The sequence below is a fragment of the Dama dama genome, chromosome 32 (genome assembly GCF_033118175.1).
Source record: "Dama dama isolate Ldn47 chromosome 32, ASM3311817v1, whole genome shotgun sequence".
Lineage (NCBI taxonomy): Eukaryota > Metazoa > Chordata > Mammalia > Artiodactyla > Cervidae > Dama > Dama dama.
Window position 1 is genome coordinate 39968369 of NC_083712.1, and position 16399 is coordinate 39984767.

The 16399-nt window shown below is 37.0% G+C and overlaps 1 protein-coding gene across 1 annotated transcript in view; it reads left to right on the forward strand.

Annotated features, from left to right (window-relative positions):
* LOC133050380 (disintegrin and metalloproteinase domain-containing protein 32-like) overlaps positions 1–16399 on the forward strand; it is a 145849-nt gene that overhangs the window by 107914 nt on the left and 21536 nt on the right. Inside the window, exons 17-19 of the mRNA XM_061134531.1 lie at positions 1580–1663; positions 14462–14552; positions 15660–15819. Coding sequence (XP_060990514.1) covers positions 1580–1663; positions 14462–14552; positions 15660–15819 — 335 coding nt within the window. The remainder of the gene's footprint in view (positions 1–1579; positions 1664–14461; positions 14553–15659; positions 15820–16399) is intronic.

A 16399-nucleotide genomic window follows, 5' to 3' on the forward strand; every position in this document is an offset into this window, starting at 1 on the left:
CTTCCATTGCCTGTCTGTTCCTGCGTGCCATCTACTTTGTCTGTTAGAGCCCTTAAGATGTTAATCATGAGTGAGTGAGTGTTCACTAAGTTGTGTCCGACTCTTTGCGACCCCATGGACTATACCCACCAGGCTCCTCTGTCCATGGGATTCTCCAGGCAAGAATACTGGAATGAGTTGCCATTTCCTTCTCATAGTTGTTTTAAACTCCAAGGCTGATAATTTCAGTATTCCTGACAATGTCTGGTTCTGATACTTGCTCCATTTTTCAAATTATGTGTTTTGGCTTTTAATATAACTTTATCTGTTTTCTTGAGAGCTGAGTATGATGTACCAGGCAAAAGAACTGCTATAAATGGACCTTTAGTGATGTGGTGGGGAGGTGTTGTGGCGGGGAAATATTCTTCAGTCCTATGATTAGATCTGTCTTTCAGTGAACCTGTGCCTTTGGATTGTGAACTTCACAAATATTTTTCAGGTTTTTTTTTTCTTTCTTCCCTTAGATGGGACAATATGGCTAGAGCAGACTGGAGTTGGCTATTTCTCTTTTCACATATGGAAGGTTAAGAGCAGACTGATATTGGGTATTTCCCTTCTCCAAGATCAGTTAGGCTCTGATAGAACACAAGCAGATGAGGCTATAATTATTAATAACTCGTTTCTCCTAAGGGCCGGCTTTGTTATGAACAGACTGTTCTGGCTACTTCAAAATAGTTTCTTTTCCCCTCCTTCTGCAAGATAACAAGAAAAAAAATTCTCTAATATTTACTGTGAGAACCTGGTTAAGCTCCTGGATATACATCACATGAAGCAGTGGGGGTCCCTCATGACTGGGTGCCTCTGGAGTTTTTAAGTCTTGGGGTTGTCCTTATTGAGGCTCTTACTATCCATCAATTACTTTCCTTACCTGGCACTGGTACCTGAGCATTCTCCTTGTTAATCTTTGCTCTGGCAAGCTGTGACTCCCTGTATTTGCTTGTCTGTCTCTCCAATTTGAGAGCAGTGATTTGCCACCAAACCACTTTTATGGATCCTTAAAGTTTTTTCTTTTTCAGTCTGTTCAACTTTTTCATTGTTTTTAGGATGGAGCGGCAACTTCCAAGCTTCTTATTACATGGGGAAGTAATAACATAAACCAGAATAATTTCTTAAAAATTTATTTTAAAAAATACTTTATTTTTTAGAAAAGTTTTAAGTTCACATCAAAAGTTGTGGAAAATACAGGGAATTTCCATGTACCATTTACCCCTACATAAATGCAGACTCCACTATCCACGATGCTACACCAAGTCCATAATTTACATTAAACTTATCTGAAAAATCCCCAAATATTTTTAGCTTAAACTATACATTTCTAAATAACACTTATGCCAAAGGAGAAATCTCAAGAGAAATTGAAAAACATTTTGAATTTAATGAAAATGAGAATATAACATAAAAATCTGTGGGATGCAGCAGAAGCGGTACTTAATGGAAATTTACTGCACTGAATAGCTGTTGTTCTATGTTATAAAATTACTGATGGTAATGTTAAGATAACTGGACTCCTCTAACTTGGAAATTGTTTGTTTTTCTTTAGATTTGTGTAAATCGTGAATGTTTAGAAGTAGGGCCGTTTATAGACAAATTAAATCATTGTTCAGCAAAGTGCAATGGAAATGGAGTAAGTAAGCACATGATTCATATTTCCCCAAATTATATCTCTCTTAGATACTTTTCAGCATAAGTCATTAATTTATTTGACATTTATTGGGTTTCTACCATGTGCCTAGGACCTGTTGTATCTAGCCATATGGGGCTGAATCAGATTACTAAATTTGTTGCCATTTGCATTAGGGAACATTTTACAGCATTAAATTGCTGATGCCTTTAGCAAATTTATTATTATAGTTGGGTACTTTTCAGAGGTGTTAAATATTCCAATAAATGCATTAACCTGTTCATTGCAGGAAGGTAATTATGATAAAATTTGTGTGTCTGTGAATACATAGTGTGAGGGAAAACGATTTGTTTTATCCCTCTTTTTATAATAGACTTTTCTCCCCATTGAGGCCAATTTATTTCCCACACCAAAAAAGTAAGAGTGCAGTGGATAGAAGGTTGGATTGTCAATCTCCAATCTCCAAGTGATAGTGGAACACACCTATTTTATTTTATTTCTTCTTTAAAAAATTTTTTTATTTGAGTATAGTTGATTTACAGTGTTGTGTTAGCTTCAGGTGTACAACAAAATGAATCAGTTATACATATACATAGCCATTCCTGTTTAGATTTTCCCCATATAGGTTATTACCAATTATTGAGTAGTGTTCCCTGTGCATACAGTAAGTCCTTATTAGTTTTCTGTTTTATATATAGTATTGTTTACCTGTTAATCCCAAGATCCTAATTTATCCTTCCCTCACCAACTTTCACCTTTGGTAACTATACGTTTGTTTTTACATCTGTAACTCTATTTCAGTTTTGTAGATAAGTTCATTTGTAGCCTTTATTTTAGATTCCACATGTAAGTGATATCGTATGACATTTGTATTTCTCTGTCTGACTTACTTAATTCAGTGTGACCATCTCTAGGTCCATCCACGTTGCTTCAAATGGCATTATTTTGTTCTTTTTGCATTGTACACATGTAGCACACCTTCCTTATCCTTTCCTCTGCCAATGGACATTTAGGTTCCATGTCTTGGCTATTATAAACAGTGCTGCTATGAATATGGAGGTGCATGTGTACTTTTGGACCAATGGCTTTTTTGAAGATCTAGAATAGAAAAAAGATCTTAAAATTTGTATGGAACACAGGAAACACAAAAGACCCCAGGTAGCCAAAGCAATCTTGAAAAATTGAAATCGTGAAGGAAAAATATAACTGGATCACGCTCCTTGACTTCAGACTATACTACAAAGCTACAATAATCCAAACAGTATGGTACTGGCCCAGAAATAAGAATATAGATCAGTGGAATGGGATGGAAAACCCAGCAATAAACCCACAACTTACGGTCAATTAATCTATAACAAAGGAGGCAAGAATACATGGAAAAAAGACAATCTCTTCAATAAATGATGCTTACTGAAAAACTGGACAGCTACAAGTAAAAGAATAAAATTAGACTAGTCTCTAATATCACACACAAAAATAAACTCAAAGTGGATTAAAGACCTAAATACAACACCAGATACTATAAGACTCTTTAGAAAAAAACATAGGCAGAACACTCTATGATATGAAAATAGCAGTGATATCTTTTTGGACCTACTTCCTAGAGTAATGGAAATAAAAACAAAATAAACAAATGGGACTTAATTATACTTAAACGCTTTTGCACAGCAAAGGAAACCATAAACAACTGGAAAAGACAACCTACATACTGCATATTTGCAAATGACATAACTGATAAAGGATTAATCTCCAAAATATACAAATAGCACAAACAGCTTAATATAAAAAAGAAAAAGACAAAATGAAAAAGTGGGCAGACCTAGTTAGACATTTCTCCAAAGAAGACATACAGATGACCAACAAGCACATGAAAAAAATCCTCAGTGTTACCAATTGTTAGAGAAATGCAAATCAAAACTACAATGAGATCACCTCACACTGGTCAGAACTGCTATCATCAAAAAAATTCATAAGCAATAAATACAGCAAAGGATGTGGAGGAAAGGGAAGCCTCCTACACTTTTGGTGGGAATACAAACTGGTACAGCCAAAGGGAGAATAGTATCAAGGTTCCTTGAAAAACTAAAAACAGAACTACCATATGACCCAGCAATCCCACTCCTAGGCATATATCTGGAGAAAACCGAAATTCAACAATATCCTTCAGTTCAGTGTTCATGACAGCACTATTGGCAGAAGAACATGGAAGCCACCTAAATGTCCATCAGGAGAAGCATAGATAAAGAAGACGCAGTACATATATACAATGGGATTTTACCCAGCCATAATAAGAAGCAAAACTGTGTCATTTGCAGAGATGTGGAGGGATTTAGAGGCTGTCACACAGACTGAAGTAAGTCAGAGAAAAATATCTTTTATACGTGGAATCCAGAAAAATGGCATAGATGAACTTATTTGCAAAGCATAGAGACACAGATAGAGATCAAACATATGGAAACCCAGGGAGGAAGGGGGGGTTGGGGTGAATTGGGAGATTGGGATTGATGTATATACACCATTGATAATATGTATAAAATAGACAACCAATGAGAATGTACTGTATAGCACAGGGAACTCTACTCAGTGCCCTGTGATGACCTAACTGGGAAGGAAATCCAAAACAGAGGGGTATGTATATGAGTATAGCTAATTCACTTTGCTGTACAGTAGAAACTAACACAAGCTTGTAAAGCAACCATCAGTTCAGTTCAGTTCAGTTCAGTTCAGTCGCTCAGTCATGTCCGACTCTTTGCGACCCCATGAATCGCAGCACACCAGGCCTCCCTGTCCATCACCAACTCCTGGAGTTTACTCAAACTCATGTCCATAGAGTTGGTGATGCCATTCAGCCATCTCATCCTCTGTCGTCCCCTTCTCCTCCTGCCCCCAATCCCTCCCAGCATCAGGGTCTTTTCCAATGAGTCAACTCTTTGCATCAGGTGGCCAAAGTAGTGGAGTTTCAGCTTCAGCATCAGTCCTTCCAATGAACACCCAGGACTGATCTCCTTTAGGATTGACTGGTTGGATCTCCTTGCAGTCCAAGGGACTCCCAAGAGTCTTCTCCAACACCACAGTTCAAAAGCATCAATTTTTCGGTGCTCAGCTTTCTTCACAGTCCAACTCTCACATCCACACATGACCAGTGGAAAAACCATAGCCTTGACTAGATGGACCTTTGTTGGCAATGTAATGTCTCTGCTTTTTAATATGCTGTCTAGGTTGGTCATAACTTTCCTTCCAAGGAGTAAGCGTCTTTTAATTTCATGGCTGCAATCACCATCTGCAGTGAATTTGGAGCCCAAAAAAATAAAGTCTGACACTGCTTCCACTGTTTCCCCATCTATTTGCCATGAAGTGATGGGACCAGATGCCATGATCTTAGTTTTCTGAATGTTAAGCTTTAAGCCAACTTTTTCACTCTCCTCTTTCACTTTCATCAAAAGGCTTTTTAGTTCCTCTTCACTCTCTGCCATAAGGGTGGTGTCATCTGCATATCTGAGGTTATTGATATTTCTGCCAGCAATCTTGATTCCAGCTTGTGCTTCCTCCAGCCCAGCGTTTCTTATGATGTACTCTGCATATAAGTTAAATAAGCAGGGTGACAATATACAGCCTTGATGTACTCCTTTTCCTATTTGGAACCAGTCTGTTGGTCCGTGTCCAGTTCTATACTCTAATAAAAATTAATAAAAAATGAAATAAAATTTCTTATAGATAATATATTTGGTTTTTCTGCTGATAGCTTCTTATCTTCATTTGCCTATATGAGTTCCATCAATTTCCTCTTCCACTTTTGTGTTTTTGTTTTCTCAGATTATGTTGTGAATTTGTTACCAAATTGAAACAGCTCTAGTTATTTTTTTCTATTTCTTTCTCTTTAATCTTTATGCTACAACAAAATTTTATAAAATCTATTCTGATGCAAAGTTGCAGTTGTTTTTTTGTTTGTTTGTTTGTTTAGTTTTGTCTGTCTATGTATCTCCTTGCTTAGTTGCTCAGTAATATCTGACTGTTTGCAACCCTTTACATTGTGGCTCTTCAGGGTCTTCCATCCATGGGATTTTTCAGGCAAGAATACTGGAGTGGGTTACCATTTCCTCCTCCAGATACATCACCTTACTGAAAGTTTAATGTGCATTTAAGGTAGAAGAGTTCCTTTCAAGATTTCTGTAAGGCAGGTCTAGGGGTGATGAATTCTCAACTTTTGTCTTTGGAAAGTCTTTATTTCTCTTTCATATCTGAATGATAACTTTGCCACATAGAGTATTCTTGGGTGACAGTTTCTGTTTCTGAGTATTTTGGGAATGTCACCCCTCTGCCCCCTGCCATCTCTGTAGAATTTTTCTGCTGATAGACTAATGGGGGTTCCTTTGTAGGTTACCATCCCTCTTTTCTAGGCTACCTTTAAAATTCTTTATCAGTGACTTGTGATAATTTTAGTGTGTCTTGAAGGTCTTTTTGCATTAAGATTATTAGGAGTTTTTTATTTTCATGTCCTAGTATATCCAGTTCCTTCCCCATGTTTGTGAAGTTCTCAACTATTATTTATTTAAAAATGCTCTCTGTTCTTTTCTCCCTTTCTTCTCTGGAATACCTGTTACCCAGATTGCCCTGCCTAAAAGAATTGGATAGCTCTCGCAGAATTTTGTCATTTTTATATCTTATTTCTCTTTCCTATTCTACTTGTATCATTTCTAGATTTCTATCTTCATGCTCATGTTAGCTCTCTCTTCCATATGGTCTGCTCTATTTCTAGAGATTTCTAATGCATTCTTCATCTCATTTATTGAGTTCTTCAGCTCCAGAATTTTTATTTGGTTCTTTTTTTAGAGTTTTTTTAGAGTCTGAGTCTTATTGGTAAAGTATTCCTTTTGTTCATTAATTTTATTCCTGAGTTCATTGAACTGCCTTTCTGAGTTTTCATGTAACTTCTTGAGTTTGTTCATGACAGCTGTTTTGAATTCTCTATCAGTTAGACTGCAGTATTTTTTGACTTAAAGTTCAATTTCTGGATGATTCATTTTCTTTTTGTGAAATTGTGTTAACTGGTTCTTCGTGGCGCTTGACGAGTCTTTCCTCTTCTGGTGCATTTTAAGTAGGGAATATCTTTCTGCTTGATTCTAATGATTCAATGAGTTAGAAATTAGAGAGCTTTCTTTTATTTTCCAGTAGGTGGTGGAAGAGCATAAGTATTGGGGTTTTCTTACAGGAGCTGTTTCTGGTTATTTTGTACTTTAAAGCCTGCACATTCCGCCCTCGAGCACTTCTGTCAGAGTTGTTGCCTGTGCCCTCATGATCACTTTTCTTGTGCCTTAGAGATTCTGTTAGCGTCATTGTCCTTGCTACCTAGAGCACTGGGAAGGTGGGCTCTTCCCTCCTGTCCAGGATTACCTGGTTCTCAGGCTCTGCCACCACTGTGGGAGGGGAAGAGTGATACAGGAGCCAGGATCATGCAGCCACTTGTAACAGGTCTGATGTTTTAAAGTCTGTGGGCTCCTTTGCTGTGGGTTAGGGGGCAGGGGGCCGGAGTCGTGACTTAGCAGCGGGAGGGGCAGTGTCCCACGTCCACTGCTGCTGCACCTCAGTTACCCGTGGCTGCAGATGCGGCTGTATCCAGGAGGCCAGGGTCATCCGTGCCACCTGCTCTGCTGCCCCTGGGTTCTCTGTGGTTGCAGACTCAGCTGTCATGGCTGGAGGTCCAGGTTTGCAGGCACAGCCTCTGCTTTCTCTCCTTTCTGCTTTCTCTGTCTATTCCAGTTTACCTGCCCTTAGCTTTAAAGATGTGTAGAATTCTGTAGTGTGCTGGTGTGTCGGGCAGAGACAACTTTGTTGCAGTGTGGATGTTTTACAGGTTGTAGATTGAAGGGGAACAACAAAGGTAGCTTTTCACTTCGCCTTATTGCTGGCATTATCCCTTGCTTTAACCTTGGGGGTCTCATAGATGCAAGCCCTGTTGGCTTTCAAAACTGGATTCTGTGGGGTTCATCTCTCAGGTTCATGTATGAAAAGCTGGGGTGCCAGAGGTGAGGTTGAAATCCTTTGCTGCTCTGCCAGAAGCTAGAGGTTTTGAATTCTCTCCTGATTGTGGGTCACTGCACTGGGTGTGGGGTTTATGGCAAGATTGTATCTGAGCATCTCCTAGTTGCTTCCATGTGGGTTTTTCCTCATTATCTTGGTATGTTGGAATTACTTAGCTTGTGTTGGACTTTTTTTTTCTTTTAGAGGAAACTGTAGTAGTTGTAGATTCAGCGAGTCCATGGGAGGAGGTGAGTTCAAGGTCTTCCTATGTTACCATCTTCAGCCATACTTTTCCAGCTTCTTTTAATTGGTATATCAGAACGTTAACACCCAAAGTGATGATTGATATAGTTGGAATAATAGCTATCATATTTGTTGCTGTTTTTTATTTATTGCCTTGTTCTTATTTTTGTCTTCCACTCTTTCTTCTTTTTGTCATTCTAGTTGAGTCTTTTGTAATATATGATGCCATTTTCTGTTCTTTCTTAACACATCAGTTATATTTTTTGGTTTACTTTTTTTAGTGGGTTTCCCTAGTGTTTGCAGTATATATTTTACATTAACCTAAGTCCACTTTCAAATAACACTATACTGCTTGTAGTATAAGTAATCTTATAATAAGAAAATAACCCATGTCCTTCCTCCTATCTTTTGTATCATGCTGTCATTCATTCTACTTACACAGAAACATACATAATTGATTACAAAGCTGCTATTATTTTTTTGAACAGTCTGATTTCTGTTAAATCAGTTAAGAAGAACAACAGAAAATTTTTTTTTGTTTTCTTATTCCATCTCTAATACTCTTTTCTTTATGTAAATCTGATTTTTCTGACCTACATAATTTTTCTTATCTTTGATCTTCTTTTATAATTTCTACCATAATAGGTTTACTGATGACAAATTTCTCAATTTTGGTTTGTCTGAGAAAGTCTATTTTTCATTTTTGAAAGATTAATTTTGCAGGAAACCAAATTCTAGCTTGATGATTATTTTCTTATAAACACTATAAATATTTCACTCCATGCTCTTCTTGCTTGCATTATTTCTGACTAGTAGTCCAATGTAATTTTTATCATTGTCTCTCTATAGATAAGGGTTTTTTGGTGTCCTTTGGCTTCTTTCAAGGTTTTCCTTTTATCTTTGATTTTCTACAATTTGAATATGGTACCTACGTGTAAACTTTTGACATTCATCCTACTTGTTGGATTCTGAGTTTCTTGGGTCTTTAGTTTGGTATCTAACCTTAATTTTGTAAAATTTCCAATCATTATCGCTTCCAGTGTCTTTCATATCTTTCTTTGTTTTGCCTTCTAGTATCCCCTGGAGAAGGGAAAGGCTACCCACTCCATTCTTTTGGCCTGGAGAATTCCATGGATTGTATAGTCCATGGGATCACAAAGAGTCAGACATGACTGAGTGGCTTTCACTTTCACTGCCATTTCACATGAGTTATCCCCTTTGTTGTTGTCTCATAGTCTTTGGAATGTCTGGGATTTTTTTCCAGTATTTTTTCCTCTTTGTCTTTTAATTTTGGAAGTTCTATTGAGAAATCCTTAAACTCAGAGATTCTTACCTCAGCTCTGACAAGTCTACTCCTTATCCCATCTTCATTTCTGTTGTAGTTTTTAATCTTTAGCATTTCTTTTTGATTCTGTCTTAGAATTTCCATCTGTCTGTTTCCATTACCTATCTGTATTTGTTTGCAGTCTATTTTATTTGTTAAAGTCCTTAAAATATTAATTATAGTTAATGTAAATTCCTAGTCTGATAATTCCAACATCCTTATTGTCGGATGCTCTGATGCTTGCTCTGTTCAAATTGTGTGTTTTGCTATTTTTTAAACCCTGTAATTTTTTTCCTGATAGCTGTACATGATGACTGGGTAAAAGGAACTGCCATAGTGAAAGCCTTTAATAATATGTGGTAAGCTCTATGGAAGAGGAGTGGAAACATTCTAAGTCCTGTCATTAGGTCTATCTTTTAGACCTAATACACCTGTGGTCTGTGAATTTCACAAGGGTTTCTCAGTTTTTCCCCCCTCTTAGATGGAATATGATTGGTAAGTAGACTAGAGTTAGAATTTTCTCTTCACCTATGTTAGATAGGCACGGAAAAAAAAAGAAAACTCAATAAATTTAGTTTCTGATATAGTAATTTTTCTTAATGTTAAACCTTGTCAAAAAGAACAGAGTATTCTGGTATGTTTCAAAAACTCCTTCCTTTCCCCTCCTCCTGCTGAAAATGCAAGGGAATTTTTCTCTGATATTTACTGTGAGAATCTGGTCCAGCTCCTAGAGGTAAAATTCACAAAAGCGTGGGGCCCATTGGACACTCTTAGAGTTTTTAACTCTCAGACTTGGCCAGACTGAGCCTCTGGTAGTGTATCTATTTCCTGTTCTGGTGTTAAATCTCATGGGGATTTCTGCTCCTGGGTTTCTACCCTGGACATTTGTGGTTCTCTGTGTTTGCCTGTCTGCCTCAACCATTTTGGAGGCATCAGTTTGTTCTGTGACCTTTAGTTCTCTGACATAAAAATTGTTGATTTTCAGTTTGTTCTCTTTTGTTACTTGTTAAGATGGAGTGGTGACTTCCGAGCTTCTTATACACCAGATCAGAAAACACTGTTCTGCTTTTGTTCTCACAAAAATTTTAAAAACTGTCTCTGCTGGTATAACTAGAGAGATATAAATTGGACATATATAAACGGAAATTGTCTTAAGATACATTTCTGAAGACAAAATAAAGAGTACTTTATTAAAACTTCACAGAAATCTTTCAATTCAGTGATTGGTACTCCACTCAATCAATCTTGTATAATTTAAGAGATTAAAAAATAACACTAAATAATAAGATTGATAATTTCATTTCCCAAATACCAGATAACTATTTCATGAATTGACTGTTAGGTAGTTTGACACTGAGTGAATTGGCCAAGGCAAATTAGCTTTCTGTGGGTTGACTTTCAGAAAATTAGCTTAAAGCCAAAAATCACACAGCATTAAAATAATAAATATTAGAGTAATCAAAAGCAGGTTGCAGTATGAAGTCAGTAAAGTTAAAAAAAACTCACATTTTAATACAAATGTAAAACACTATCCAAATTAAAATATATTCTTTCTGTTAATAACTTTAAGGGGTCACAAATTTAAATATGTCAACAGACAAGATCAATGAATGAGGTTAATTTGCTATTCAAAGAAAGACATTAAACTAGTTGTGTCACCATTGATACACAAACCTAGCTGTATTGCTTTGTTATTTAGTTGCGAGGTCTTTTATTTGATTCTCTTAGAACCCCATGGACTGTAGCTTGGGGTAGCTACAGACAGGCTCCTCTGTCCAAGGGATTTCCCAGGCAAGAATTCTGGAGTAGGTTGCCATTTTCTTTATTTTTTGAAACATCTCTGTGCATGTGATAGCTTATGGTGAACGGTGTTGGATTCTTGATCTCCAAAGAAGAAGATTTAGCTTCGGGACCAGGGACCAGGCTTGATCACTCAACAGTGTAACAGAGTTTTACTAAAGTGAAAAAGGGACAGAGAAAGCTTCTGACACAGACGTCAGAAGGATGATGGAGAGTGCCCCCCTCGCTTAGTCTAAGTAAGGGAGTTATATACTTTTTAAATTAGCTATTGCAATAAATTAAAAAAAAAAAGTCTCAAAGTTGTAAAAACTTTACTAGACCCACTCCCACAATTTACATTTTAAGATAACAGGGTTAGAACTTCACAATAGAAAGATCTTACCAGACCCACTCCCATAATATACATTTTTAAGATAATAGGATTAGCCAGAAGGTTTTCAGGAAGGAGAAACTGTCCTCAAGCAGGATACATTATTGTTATATAATCCTTACTAAGGAATGTAGAAAAAAAACGTTTGTCCTTTCCTCCTTGAGAATTCCAGACCCCTATCTTCTCCTCAAGAGCCCCAGACTTCTTATCAACCTCTTTCTCCTCCTCAGGGATCCCGGACTTCTTATCAACCTGCCTAGGAATTGACTCTCTCACAAGTATGCTGTATGTTTGTATACATGCATATGTGTGTTTGTGTATATATACATATATATGTATACATAAACTCACTGATAGGTTTAACTTTATAATTATATTAGTGTTACCACATCAGTTTTGACTGTTCTGTTGTTACCACTTTATAGTGTTTGATTTGTTTATTTTGGACTCATTTAATCATGTTTCTTTCCTCAAACTCCCATTTTAAATTTTACTTGCAATATATATGTATATAAACCTACTCTGTTTCATTTTTCTCCTTCACCCCAAATATTTCTTTGAACACTCTGGCCATGTCAGATAAAGCTTATCTGGAGCTTACATTTGTCCAACAGGACAATTATTGATCTGCTAACAATCTAATCTATCTCCTTCAAATTCATGCATATTGCTTAAATAAGTAGTACTTATTTATCATTGAAGACTTTGAAAATTTAGAAATCTAAAGTAGAAAGCAAAAAATTAACCATATTTTTTGCAATTCAGACTTAACTCTTCTCCTGCAAGCTTTGTTTCTTTGTCCATGTATGTACATGTGTTGTTGTTGTCAATTCATCCTTCTTCTTCCCCCACTGTGTCCACAAGTTCATTCTCTGTGTGTCTATCCTGCCTTGCAAACAGGTTCATTAGAGCCAGTTTTCAAGTTTCCATATATATGCATTAATATACAATATTCATTTTTTCCTTTTTGACTTACTTCACTCTGTATAACAGGCCCTAGTTTCATCCACCTCACTACAACAGATTCAAATTTGTTTCTCGTTATGGCTGAGTAATATTCCTTTGTATATATGTACTACAACTTCTTTATCCATTCATCTATTGATGGCTATCTAGGTTGCTTCCACATCTTAGCTACTGTAAATAGCGTGCAGTGAACCTTGGGGTACACATGTCTTTTTGAGTTATGGTTTTTTTCAGGGTATATGCCCAGTAGTGGAGTTGCTAGGTCATACGGTGGTTTTTTCCCCTAGATTTTTAAGGAGTCTCCATACTGTTTTCCATAGTAGCTGTATCAATTTACATTCCCACTGACAGTGCAAGAGGGTTGTTTTTTACCCACATCCTCTTCAGCATTTATGTTTGTAGATTTTTGGTGATGGCCATTCAGACTTGTGTACAGTGATACCTCATTGCAGTTTTGATTTGCATTTCCCTAATAATGAAAGTGAAAGTGAAAGTGAAGTCACTCAGTTGTGTCCGACTCTTTGTACCCCGTGGACTGTAGCCCACCAGGCTCCTCCATCCATGGGATTCTCTAGGCAAGAATACTGGAGTGGGTTGCTATTAAAGGAGATCAGTCTGGGTGTTCATTGGAAGGACTGATGCTAAAGCTGAAACTCCAATACTTTGGCCACCTGATGTGAAGAACTGACTCATTGGAAAAGACCCTGATGCTGGGAAAGATTGTAGGCGAGAGAAGGGGATGACAGAGGATGAGGTGATAGGATGGCCTCACCAACTTGATGATCATGAGTCTGAGTAAACTCCGAGAGTTGGTAATGGACAGGGAAGCTTGGCGTGCTGCAATCAACGGGGTCACACAGAGTCGAACACGACTGAGTGACTGAACTGAACTGACAACATGTGTCTCCTGAGAAAGGCAATATTATTTCAATGAAATGTTGGGTTGGCCCAAAAGTTCATTCTGGTTTTTCTGTAAGATGTTCTAGAAAAGCATGAATAGATTTTTTTTGCCAACCCAATATTTCAGAGTAAACACACACACACACACACACACTACAACATGAAAGTTATATGATAGAAGCTAGGGCAGTGGAAACTGCAAACAGAACACCTTTTTCCGTGTACATCTGAACCATGGAATACAGGAATTAGAGTCACATTCTTAAATTGAGATCTTAGAAATTGAGAGGTGTTTTATATCGTTTTGAGGAGTAGCATAGCCTAGTGGGCAAGGTCAGAGACTGAAACCAGATTTCTTTGGTTTAAATTCTGTCTCCACCACTTACTAGCCATGTGACTTTTGGCAAGTTAAATATCTATGCCTCCAGGTTATTCAGTGGGAATGATTATTGTCCCAACCTTACAGAACTGTTGTGAGGATTTAATGAGTAAATCAGTGTAAAGTGCTCAGGATGGAGACTCACACATTTTAAGCACCATAAAGCTGTTTCTATCATTAATTAGTTAATTACAAAAATTAGTTATCTGATACCCTCTTGGAATACAAAAAACTTTTGCTTAAAAATCAAACAAACGAAAACTAATGAAGTGAACAAACCTGATCCTGGTCAAGGGCAGTGCTATGCTGTTAAGTGTTTACCAAGTAGCTTGAGGAAGTGTAAAGTCCTCATCTATGTGTACAGATACTTCAGACCACCACATGATGTTACAGAAAGTGGAGATGGGAAGAAGTGTACACAGTCCTCCTTGCGAGCTGATACTGGCTGGCTCACACACACCGCTGGAATGGTGTCATTTTCAATAGAACTTAAGTAGATGGTTCTGGAATTGCACACTAAATTTTCAGGTGAACATTTGAAGGTGTTAAGTTTTCCAGATATTTCAAATATTGTGATCCTCACTTTATAGCTCCTTTTTAGCATGTGTGTGCGTCTGTGCATACTTTAGGCTGAGAAACCAAGTATTTGATTTGTAGAATTATCTATGTAAATAAATCAAAGAAACAAAATTACACTAGATGAAAATACCAGAGTAAGCCTGATGATCCATCAGATAATTTTGCTTTCTATGAGAAAATATTTTTAAATGACTATCTGAATTAAAAAAAAAATGATTCTAGGTGTGCACTTCCACGATGATATGCAATTGTACTGGTGGCTACAGACCTCCAGATTGCAGAGTGAGATCCAGAATATCGCCTGGGGAACAGGGCAAGTATCTATCTCTTACATATCCAGTTAATAGAATTGTCAAATTGCTTGCCTTCACAAAAACATAGTTAGGTTTTTGCCACTTAGAAAGAAACCAATATTTGTAATTAAAAGGTAAACAAATAGGCTTCCGAAAGAAATAGAAACCAATATGCTTTCTTAATCTTGCTTTCCCCCCCCCCAATATTAACTTTTCAATATGACTGAAGCTGAGTATCTTTTAAAATTTTTATTTACTTGTGTCTGACTTTCTCCTTTAAATTATCCTTCAACTCTTTCCCACTTTTATGGTTGATCCTGTGATCTGAGCTCTATACCAGCACACCCTGTGTCTAGCACTAATATGTGTCTGTTATAGAAGAAAGGAAGTAGAAGATAAACCTTTAGTCTGAAGGAGTTTTCAGTTTAAATGATAAAAATCTATTGATTGCTGTTAAAGAGATGATAGAAGGATGCTAAAACATTATTCTGTTTGTTTATCATGACTTTAGTTTTTGTCATTCATCCACTGATTTAGCAAATATTTCTTGAATTCCTCATATATATGCCAGGTGCTTATCGTATGACAGTAAGCATGTACAGATAGCAAAACAAAGCCCCACTCTTCATGGAACTTAAAGAATACCCAGTGCTAATTAGTTGCAGAATTAGAGTTAGGGATCACGTCTCCTATTTTTTATGCCTGTGCCATTTTAGTAACACTGCAGTGACTCTATAGGTAAAAACAGATCCCTAATGTTGGAGAGCCAGCACTCTAATAAAGATAAATAAGATATGCACAGATACAGTGGAATTCTGTGATAATGCACCTTGTAATAATGCAAATTTGTTGGCTACATGTCTCTGAGGTTATGAGGGTCTGCTTATACTGGGATTTTGCTGTAGCTGCTGTATAAGGTGGAATACATTAGAACTTCCCGGAAATTAGTGTCTGTTCTTTCAGAATGAGAGTTTATAGAGATAGTCTTAAGTATTATGATTCTATTATTGTTTTTCATTGTTACTTGAATTATGATGAAAATTAAGAACATTGTGATAAGTTTTCTGTAACTTAAAAGTACACAGCTTAATTTTTTTCTCTGATTTTTTATGTATTTTTATTTTTAGGTTTACCCACGGAAAGAACTTCTGAGAAGGGTGGGAAGAAGCAGTGGCTTTTGGCTATCTACATTGCTTTACCTGTTCTTGTTGTAGCAATAATAATAGCTGCTTCATGGAAGCTTTCGAAAAAGTGGTTTAGCAAGAAAGAGGAATCCCAAAGTAGTGGGTAAATTAAATTTGTGTTCTGAAGTTAAACCATTTAAATCTAGTCAGATGTAAGGCAATATTATGAACAGCAACAATACTTTATATTTTACAGGAATTTTGAATGCTACATCAATATCTTATTTAATTGTTTGAGATAGTTTTGGATATCCTTATTTTAAAGTTTCAAAAATTTCAGAATTTGGTTTTAATAACTTACCAATGTTCTTGCCTTGGTAATTGAGACAGGAAGAACTGAAATGCATCCACATCTGTTGCTTTCACATGCCCAGTGGGTCTCATTTCTATTGTATACAAGCTAAATTTTCCAATATATCACGGCTTTCTCTTTGTTGAAATTTCTGCTCTATATACTCTGAAAGTGAAAGTGTTGGTTGTTTAGTCATGTCCTACTCTGTGCAACCCTGTGGACTGTACCCCGCCAGGCTCCTCCATCCATGGGATTCTCCAGGCAGGAATACTGGAGTGGGTTGCCATTCCCTTCTCAAGGGAGTCTTCTGGACCCAGGGATCGAACCTGGGTCTTGCTGCACATTGCGGGCAGAGTCTTTGCCATTTGAGCCACCAGGAAGTGACTAAATA